Raw genomic sequence first — 10,904 nt, forward strand, 5'->3', positions numbered from 1 at the left:
TACAGAATTTGTACTCACCTGCCTGAAGCACCAGCAGCACCAGCAGCCAGAGCCCCATTGAGAAGTTAGAGGGTTGTCAGCGCTCAATATGCCTCTCCCTTTCTAACACTCTCTCGTACACTCAGGCTGAGTGGCTGGGGTCTCCCTGCAGAGCTGCTCTCAGCTGGTATACCAGGTGAACCAAGGCATGGATGTGTATAACACTCTTCCTAGGCTGCTGCTCCCATATCTGCTCCAAAGTTTTATATACACACACACGCACACACACACATGCACGCACGCACACACACACACACAAGTAAGACACTCCCCTCTGGAATCCCAAGTGCCCTGTGCGCTGAGCCTGCTGCACAATCCTTTCCCCTTTTTCTGCCAGCAGGGCTCTGTGCCTCTATTTGCATATCATTCCTGTAGGGAGGGGCTGCTGGAAGGGAATTAGACTGGCACAGTCTCTTACAGACAAGTCTCTAAGCTTGTGCTCCTTCTCTAAGCTGTTTGCCTGCAGACCCCAGTTAACCTCCTAGCTACTTCACGGGGGAAGTCGGAGTCCTGGCTGCTGTGACCTGGACTTTCAGATTTTGATAGCTGTGGTGTGTGTGTTTGGGGGGGGGGGGGGGCTTTTCCTTGCAGATAATTCCTTTTTGTTTAACACTGGACATTTTTTCATGTAAAAAAATGATAGAACTATAAAATCTGACTGAAATATCATTAAAGGCAAGTGTCTAAATATAAACCAACTGAGTTTATTCTGGGCCATGCCGCAGCAAAATATATACCCAGCCCATTTGTTCTAAACTGCTCTAACTAGCTAGTTCATTTCTTCAGTGCTATCCATATTCGTCCTTCATCCACAAGAACAAGACATAGCTTCTCAGGAAGAAAGTCTGCGCCTACTGTCTTGGGATTGGGAAGATGAGATGAGCTGGATTGAGATGAGCCAAGCTAAGAAATGAAGCCATGATGCTGTTTCAAAGTCTTCTCTTAAGAACCCCCAAAAGCAGGGGAAGGTAAAGTGGGCAGCATAATTCACTCCTTCATTATTTTGTCCACCAATTAAGCCTCATATCCACCACGAAGTTCCAGATCCACATCTTCTTGTTGACCAAGATCTTAACCCAGTCCTTGAGTTATATCACTAGGCCTTTTTGTTGGGACTAGTTCACTCTCTCTGTCTGGTTTGCCTGCACTGTTTACAGCATTCTTTACTGAAGATAACTTGACCTACTTTTCACAGTTAATTCTCAAGCGGGCAAAAAAATAGAGGCCCAATTGTCACAACATTGGGTAAGCAGATACCGTGCACCCATAGCCTTGGGGGACTTCAGTATCCGCAGGGAGGCCATTTCCAGCATGCTGGCTCAGGATCTCTTGTCCACCCTGGTGACCATGAGGATTATCCCAAGTGGTCTCACACAGCTAGATGCATCCTGGACCTAACCTTTGCCTTTTGAAAGGACACTAGGGGCATAGTAAACATCTCCCCATTGTGGTATGATCATCACCTACTTTTCAGGTGAAGGTCCAGGCAGTGAAGCGCAGGCACTACAATTGTGGTTAGCCCCAGTGTGGGGTGCAAACATTTGGAGGGCAGGGAGTATCAAAAGGCTCCTTGCATGCGCATGCATGGGTCAACTAGAATCGTCCTTAGTTTTCATAATGCAGGCAGATTTCAGCAGCACCCTAAGAAAAGTTTCTTACGTAAACCAGTACCACCCTGTTTGATTGTTTCAAAATATTTGCTTGCTAACTGTAGTCAAAGCAAAGGTCACTGAGCCATCAGAGTGCTGCCTTTAACTGAGAACAGGCTGCTCTGAAGTATAAATATTTTTTGCCGCGTAGGTCTGTGTGGAACTGTACGTAACAGGCTTTTTTATTGCTATGGGGGCAATCAGCCAACAGAGTTGGTTAAAATGGATTTTATTAATGGCAGCTGAAATTCTACACTCTTGGGAGAGTGTGTGTGTGTAATCATGATGTTGTAACTACTCACTCTCTCTCTCTCTCAAGCAATGGTGATTGGCCAAGATGGTCAGGGATGCAACCCCATGCTGTAGGTGTCCCTAGCCTCTCACTGCCAGAAGGTGGGACTGGACGACAGGTGATAGATCACTTGATGATTGTCTTTTTCTGTTCATTCCCTCTGAAGCATCTGGTATTAGCCACTTTCAGAAGACAGGATACTGGGCTAGATGGACCACTGGTGTGACCCAGCATGGCTGTTCTTATGTTTTTCTGTAAAGCAGTAACCACAGGGAAACATCATTCAAAAGCAGTAATCAGTGGGGCACATGTCCTTTATGCAGAACCAAAAATTGTCTGAATGGCCCTTTTCTGTAGTCTAAACTCCATCTGTCCTCAAATGCAGTCTGTCGGTCAGGAGAACCATAACTTCTCTCCCAGCAATTCCATCCTAAAATTTTAAAAATAAATTTTTACCTTACTTTTAGCAGTTGCTAGTTAATGTTTAACCCTACAAATTGAACCCAACTGGTTGTGTGTATTAGAGCCACTGTGGATTTTGGTAGGACTGTGCCACTGCAGTTTGGTTTGGATCCCTAAAACGCTGGGTGCTGACAAGAAATTGGGCTCTAAGCAATGTGTAGCGTGTCTGAAGAAGGTATCACTGCATCAATATAAGGTAGCCTTATGTGGACACAAGTGCAAACCTTGCACTGGTTTAAAGTGAGTAGCTTGGATGCATTCAATCAGTAGTGCCATGCTTGCGCAATCGCCCAAATGAAGCACCATCGATTGAGTGCCTTAATGGAGATGAGGTCTACGTGATGTGCGCCCTTAAACCACAGTGACTAAAATGGGGCTGAACACATTGTCCTAATCTATACTGACCGTGCTTAACATGGGTTCAGCTGCACCAGTCACTAACACTCTTTGTCAATAACAAGCAATCGCTGAAGTGTGGATGAGCCGAGATGTTTTCCACTGAGTGTTTGGGGAATGTCGCTCTCTGCAGCACAGAGCAATCACAGGTGGTTTTAAAGATCTGAAATCTTTTATTCTGTCATTTAATAAAACTTTCTGTTTTAACTAATATTTTAGAAGGCAACAGATTTTACTATGTTTTTTTCACCTGTGATGATATTTTTCTCTAGATGAGTGAACTTCTGGCTGGCAACTTGTTTAATGCTCTACCATATGATGATGATGTTACCTCTAAGAAATAATGTTTTCTTCCTCCTACAAATGATGTTTTCTCTAAGATCTTGTAACGGGGTGAGCACTCACCTCTCATGAGCGGCCCCCCCTTTGGCCAATGATGTGTCTACAATCTCTGCTTTGGAATGGGGTGGTACCCACCTCTCAGGAGCGCACCCATAGCAGATGGTTTCTTTGGCAGGTCTTCAGTGACTCAGTCCTCTGGCTGAGTCACACACACTGTCTGTAGTCACACACACTGTCTATACCTTCTGGGGTATATGGTCTTTTTTCCCCCCACAGCTCTGGTATGGGGCTGTACTGCCAAGACTTCCTCCCTGGAGACACTGTCTTCTATACCAGTCCAACAGATGCCCACCATGGCACCCTGATTTGGCGTGTTCCTTTTGGCAGCCCTTCCTGGGCTCAGTCTTTAACTAGATCAGCAGGGCCCATCACAGGACCTTCGTTTGGTCTGACTAGGCTCTGGGTTCAGTCCTTGCTCGATCCCCGCAGCCAGCAAGGTGCTCCTTCTTAGCTCCCCCAGTCTTTGACAGCCTCCCTGGACTTAGTCTTGCCCACACTGAACTGTCCATAGTCCTGCTGCTCTTCCACTCAGCCACGAAGCCGGTATTTCCACTTTCAGCTCCAGGCAGCAACCGACTGCTCTGTTCCTGTTGCTCCTTTTATTATGGCCCTCCTGATCCCTGACTGGCCACTCCAGCAGCCCCTCTGATTGGCTGCTTCCCCAGCAGTCACTCTGAGCTGCCTGGAGGACTTCTCCTCTGCTCTTTTTTGGAGTAGGGGGAGGCAGGGCCATGAGGCCTCCAGCAGGGGGCCTCCAGATGTAGTCCACCCCATCAGAGATATACTTCTGTGTTCCCTGTAAGCTGCATGGTTAGGGAGCCACCCAGGAAAGATTCAAGTGCCATGCAGCTGATTAGCAGAGCGTGCACATCCAGCAGTGTGTGTTCAGGTACCCCTCCCCAGGCTGCTTTGCAGCCACGTTGCTCCTGCAGCTACTCCCGGGACCCTCCTGCTGGCTGTGCAGAGCCCCCCACTGATGTGGAAGTATGATGATGTCAGGGTGTCTCCCTTTCCCCACCCCTGCCCCCCATCTCTGCAGAATAGGGCAGAAGAGATAGACTGACTCAGGACTTGGAGCTGCTGTGCTCTGAGGTCTGAAGACTCCAGCCTCTGGGCAGTGAGTGAGTGCCTTTCTTAAAGAGACAGTGCACTGTCTCTGAGACTTCCCCAGCAGCCAGCTCACGCAGTCTCTCTCTCTCACACACACACATGTGCACACACACACACACGCTCACTCTCTCTCTCTCCCCCTGCCCTCATACCCCATCTTCGCAAAGCGGGGGCAGGGAAGACAGGGTTCAGGACAAAGCAGGAGAGCTTTCAGTGAGTGCCTTAAAGAGACAGCACACAGCGTCTCTCAGAAACTTCCCCAGAAGCCAGCACACACACTGTCTCTATGTCACACACACACGTGTGTGTGTCTCTCTCTCTCTCTCACACACACACACTGTCTCTTTCACACTCACCTCACAACACATACTTGTATTACTTGCTCAAATTATAGGTGAATAATGGTGCTGTCGGTTCCAGGGAAGGTGTTTACAAAAGTTATTACTGAACTAACTAAAATACTGTCTCAACCCAAAAATGAGAGACAACCAATGTGGTTTCCAAACTGTTCATTCTGCAATCCATTCTATATTTGGTCTGCGGAATGTTATCGAAAAACTCCTAGAGAATAGAAAGTTAACAGTGCATTTATAGAATTTGAAGCTGCTTTTAACTCAGTGCATGGATCGGCACTTTGGATACTGTGATGCTAGTCTGGGGTGCCTGAGGACTTAGTGTGCCTAGTGGAGGAACCATGCCATGGTATATTTAACTGTATGAGGGTCAATGGTTGTATTACACACTGGTTTTCAAGAGAATCAGGGGTTCACCAGGGACACATTCTCTCATCTATGTTATTTAATGTACTAATGGACAAATGGATGACAAAGCTGATGAGGCCAAAGTAGGAGGTGTGAGCTTTAAAGATTCATCCTTAGAGGATGTCAAGTATATGGATAATATGCCTTACTTGGAGACACTACTGACCAGCTACAGCTAATACTGGAAGAACTGTGGGGAAAAAAAGCAGAATCTATGGGATTTAAGATCAATGGTGATAAAGCCAAAGCTGTGCATGCTTCCTATAAAACAGGAACAAATGACCCGCTGATGCTGAATATAGATGGCAATGAATGACCTACCGATGCTGCATGTGGGTGCCAATCACACTGAATGAGTGAATAGTTTTATCTATCTGGGAAGTCAGTTGCAGCAGGAGGTTCAATAACCAAAGAACTCACACATCAGATCAGTCTTGCATCAGTGACATTTCAGCATCTTCAAAGACCTGTTTGGGTGGCAAGATGTCTGTCTGACAACTGAGATAAAAGTATTCTGTGTGGTATTGATGACAACCCTGTTGTATGGATCAGAAACATGGCTGCTAAAAAAAAGAGCTGAGAAGAGGAAACTAAACAGTACTCTGTGTCAGAAGTTATGGTGTATTCTTAACACCTGTCAGTTTGATTGTGTCACCAACAAGGAGATACTTAGATGATCCCAGCAACTTGCACCAGTTGAGAACAAGACAGCTGCAGTGGTGGGGTCACGTCCAACATACAGGAGAAGGTATGCTTTTACAGAAGATTTATAGCGCTGAGGTTGAAGGAAGTAAGGCATGAGGCTGACCATGAAAGATGTTGGAAGATGCAATATTGAAGAATTTAAAAAGCCCAAATCCTCCCCACTGACTCTTGCTGAAGAAAGAAGACTTGCCAGGGACCGTTCAAGATGGAGATCCATTCTACATGCAACCCTGGATACATCATAGCTATGTGAATCTGCTACTACTGTTCCTTAAATTACTGTTACTTATCTTCAACCTTAACTCCACTTTAAAGCACATTGGGAGTTTCCTTCTATTTATAAAAAATGTTGATGAATTGATCAGTGACAGGAGTCCCTTTGGAGTCTGCAAGCTGCGCAGAGATTTTTACATTTCATAGGGATTAACTCTGCTGCTTCTTATCCTGACTGCCAACTCCATTTCTCCACATGGCATCCTCCCCTTGTGTTCCCCCACAGACAACTTTTAACAATGAAAGGCCTAGTTCCGCACCCGTTGAAGTCAATGAAACTTTTGCCATTCACTTCAGTAGGAGCAGGTGAGTGCTAAAGGCCCAGGTCCTCAAAGGTACTTAGGCATCTAACTCCCATTGGAGTTCAGTGGAGTCTAAATAAATACCTTTGAGAATCTGGGCCCAAGAAACTAACCAAGAATACTCCCATTTCAAAGGTAGTCAAGGTTGCCAGGCCTCACTGATGCCAACACAACAAAACCTCGAACTGTTGAGATATGATAAACCAAAAACATTAGGAAAGTCTATATAAATAAAACACACATTGGGCCAGATACTTGGCTGGTGTAAATTGTTGCAGCTTCACTGACATCAGTAGAGCTACGGTGACTTACACAAGTTGAGGTCTTCCCCTGCCCTTTTTTTTAACACTTGTATCTCATAAGCACATTGTCTGATTTGCCATAGGCTTGCCTGACAAATTCTACCCCATGATGAGATGAAGCATGTGAAACGTTGCATAGATGGGTTTTCTTCTGGTGAAGATTTGAGAGAGATAATCAGGCTTCTAATGTAAAGCTAACTACGCCCTTTGCTGTGAAGAGGTTAGCCTTTCTCCATAGTCAATTGAGGGAGAACATTAAGCTTTGTTGGAAATCTATCTTCTTAAATCCACAGGGTTGGTGTCTCAACTGGTTCAACTTATTCCTCACCACTGTAGGTACCTCTCAGTAGCTTCCTTTCCTTGGGGCCCCGGGGATCAGCAATATGTGATTCTTCCCCTTGCTCTACCCAGGAGATAACATTAGTTTCAGGAGTCAGAAATCCTGCTCACAAGAAAGAAAGTAGGTGATATCATGGGTTAAGTAATTCATAGAATATTTGCTGCAAGGAGTATTTTTAAATTATGTCTTTCTTTTTGCTGGAAGAGGTATAATTCAAATGGATGGGGAAAGGTTTGTTAAAACTCCATGGGTATGAAAAATGTTTGGCTCAGGTCACTCACCCATTTCTAAAATGCAGAGAGACCAGAGCCACTGCCAGGGACTATGACCCTGGGCCATGGGTGGGGAAAGTAGGAAGAAAATGATTCCATGTCTGCGTGCATGTAAGATGGACACCTAAACACAACCATTCTCCCTATGTGAAAAAGACTTGGGCATTGGGTTGGGACAATTCATACACAATTTCAATGAGATTTGGTTTGGGGGTCTAACTTCTCTATCAGAGGGGTAGCTGTGTTAGTCTGGATCTATAAAAAGTGACAAAGAGTCAATACGTCTGTTAGTCCACAAGGGCCACGGGGCTCTTCATAACTTCTCTAGGTGTTTTTGAAAACCTCAGCCACCATCTCTCTGCTGAAAATCTCCTTTCAAGTAGGAAGATGTATGGGGGTGACGGCCTCCCACGCAGGTTCTGGGAATTCTACTGGCTGATCTTCTTAGAATTATTGGAGACAATGGAAGGACGCTGAACGGAATACACTCAGGTATTTCAGAGACCATCACCTGCTGCTAAAAATGAGCGGATCATCTTTGTCTACAGAGACCAGACTCTCAAAATTTTCTTGCATGATGTCACCATAGAGGTTCCTGGGCCACTCATCCAGATGAGCCCCCTTTTCCTCTGAGAAATGTCCAGCCACCTTGTCGAATGTCAGCGCCCCCTGAAACAACAAGCATCCCCCAACTTAGTAACTGCTGCTACAGGGTTGAGCCACTCACTTCATTACAGGCTGGGGAGGCAAGGGAAAGAGACAGCATTATCTGGGCCACATGAATAGTATTCCCAATGCTCCAAACGCACATGGTGCTTCCAGAGACTTGTGGGTTTGTTTTACAGGTGGAAGCTAAGGGTGAGAGGGAAAGAAAAAGCACAGGAGAACAGAAAGAAGAGATAGGTTTTAGGGCATAGAGGGTGAGGGAGAGGACAGAGAAAAGCAGCTGAGGAAAGGAAATGGAGAGGCAGAGAAAGGGAAGGGCACTCTGCCTGATTGCAAGGGGAAGAAACAGTTCAGTTGGCCAGAAGATGGCAGCCTATCAGTTTATAAAGTATGTGCTAACCAATAAAACAACACAAAAATGGGCACTATACCCTCATCTCCCCACAATTTCCACAGAGTATGATCCTGTCTCACAAATCCTCCTCATCATCCTCATTTGAACGATCAGGGTTAATAGTTTTTTACCTGTTGCCTGTGTCCCTTGGATTCTTGATGGACTAGCTGAAAATCTTCCACCAGGGCCACTGCCTTGCTGCTGTTCCCTGGATGTTGTTCCTGGACCCAGATCTGCATTTGCTCAGGCAGAATGGCCAGGAGGCGCTGCTTCTTTGTGTGGATCTCTGCCTTCGGCCACCGATGGGAAAGTTCCTGGAGTCAGCTGTAAACCTCTGTGGGTCCTTTGGCCTCCTGATAGCAGAATCGCCTATGGTGCCAGCAATATGTCTCTGTGCTGATGCTGTACTACTGGAGGATTAGCTTCCTTCCTCTTATCATAGTAATCTGCCTCCCTGCCATTCTGGCTGCTATAGGCCTGTTGGGCTTTTCCATTTAGTTATGGCACGAGTGGGACTGGCCATTGTCCTCTAGGCCAGTGGCAGGCTTCAGCCACTCGTTTGAAGAAGGTGAGATAGGCCCAGGGGTGAGCTGCAGCGGGTTCGCACGGGTTCGCGGGAACCCGTTGTTAAATTTAGCAGCCATTTTAGAACCGCTTGTTAAGGGCTGCTAAATTTAACAAAAGTTCCCGCCCACTCCTCTCCTGCTCCGCCCCCTTCTCCTCCCCCTCCCCTGCTTCCCGCGAATCAGATGTTCGCGGGAAGCCTGAACAAGCAGCATGGAGGCAGCCAGCAGGTAAGCTGGGGCGCGGAGGGGGAGGGGAGGTGTGGCTGGCTCAGCAGCTCCCGGTCCCAGACCGCGGCTCCCTCCAGCCCAGCGCCGGCCCGGGGAGTCGGGTCCCGCGGCTGCCGCCGAGCGGCCGGCCCCCGGGGCCGCCCCGGCCCGGGGAGTTGGGCCGAGCGGCCGGGCCCAGGCGCCGGCCCGGCCCGGGGAGTCGGGCCGAGCGGCACCAGTCGTGGTTCTGGCAGAGTGGACCCGGTCCCCAGGCAGTGTGGTAAGGGGGCAGGGAGGGGGTGGGTTGTGGGGGGGTGGATAGGGGTCAGGGCAGTCAGAGGGCAGGGAACAGGGGGATTGAATGGGGGCAAGGGTCCCAGGGAGCAGTCAGGAAAGAGCAGGGTTGGATGAGGTGGTGGGGGCACTCAGGGACAGAGAGAAGGGGTAGTTGTATGGGGTAGGGGTTCTGGGGGGCCATTGAGAATGAGAGGAGGGGTTGGGTGGGGCGGCAAGGGGCAGTCAGGGGACAGGGAAGGGGGGGATGGGTCAGGGGTCTCGGAGTGTGTGTGTTAAGGATCATGAGGGGTTGGATGGGGCACGACCCCCCCCCATGGAGGGGGGGGAAGGAGGGAACCCGTTGTTAAAATTTTGGAGGGAGGAGGGAACCCGTTGTTAAAAAATTGGCAGCTCATCACTGGATAGGCCTATCACCCACAGTTGTTATCGTAATCAGCTTTTAGTTTTCCCAGGCAGGTGGGGATGCCAGTGCTGGTACAGCTTGGCTTCTTTGGGTCTGCCACTGATGCTGTGCTATTTTCCCCTGCTGCTGCTGCTGCTCATTCTGGACATGCTGTCATCTCAGTAATTCCCTGAGTGTCCCAGAATGGAGTGTGGGGGGAGAAGGGGGGGGAGGAGGCTTTTCCTTTTCGCTTCCATTCCTCTCTTGGGCCAGGGCCTACCTCACCTTGTTCCTCCACATTTATTTTAGGTTGTCCCATCTGCTCTGGCAGAGCCTGTGACTGGAAGCTCAGCTCCTGCTTTGTGGCCACTATCATTTTGTGGGAGATTGCCTTATTCGAGCTTCAGTCTGTGTTCTCGTCATCACCTCTCCATACCTCAGTCATATACCAGGTGGAGAATAAGAACATCAGAATAATAGAACAGTCATACTGGATCTAACCAATGGTCCATCTAGCCCAGTATTCTGTCTTCTGATAGCGGTCAGTCCCAGATGCTTCGGAGGGAATGAATAGGACAATTATCAAGTGATCCATCCCCTGTCATCCAGTCCCAGCTTCTGGCAGTCAGAAGCTTAGGGACACCCAGAGCATGGGGCTGCATCCCTGACCATCTTGGCTAATAGTCATTGATGGACCTATTCTCCATGAACTTATCTATTTCTTTTTTGATCCAAGTTGTACTTTTGGCCTTCACAACATCCCCTGGCAATGAGTTCCACAGGTTGACTGCATTATGTGAAGCAGAATTTCATTTTGTTTGTTTTAAACCTGCTGCCTATTAATTTAATTGGGTGACCCCTAGTTCTTCTGTTAGTGTGAAGGGGTAAATAACACTTCCTTATTCACCTGCTCCACACCATTTAAGATTTTATAGACCTCCATCATATCCCACCCTTAGTCATCTCTTCTGCAACCTGAACAGTCTCAATCCTTTTAATCTCTCCTCATATGGAATCTGTTCCATACTCCTAATCATTTTTGTTATCCTTCTCTGTTCTTTTTCCAATTCTAATATATCTTTTTTGA

The 10,904-nt window shown here is 47.6% G+C and overlaps 1 protein-coding gene across 1 annotated transcript in view; it reads right to left on the reverse strand.

Moving 5' to 3' along the window:
* The window catches only part of LOC123361464 (phospholipase A2-like), a 28,905-nt gene extending 28,471 nt beyond the window's left edge, over window positions 1-434 (reverse strand). The window contains exon 1 of the mRNA XM_045001433.1: window positions 19-434. Coding sequence (XP_044857368.1) covers window positions 19-58 — 40 coding nt within the window. The 5' untranslated portion in view covers window positions 59-434. The remainder of the gene's footprint in view (window positions 1-18) is intronic.
* Between the last annotated feature and the right edge of the window lie 10,470 nt (window positions 435-10,904).

This window comes from Mauremys mutica, chromosome 1 (assembly GCF_020497125.1).
Source record: "Mauremys mutica isolate MM-2020 ecotype Southern chromosome 1, ASM2049712v1, whole genome shotgun sequence".
NCBI classification, from domain to species: domain Eukaryota; kingdom Metazoa; phylum Chordata; order Testudines; family Geoemydidae; genus Mauremys; species Mauremys mutica.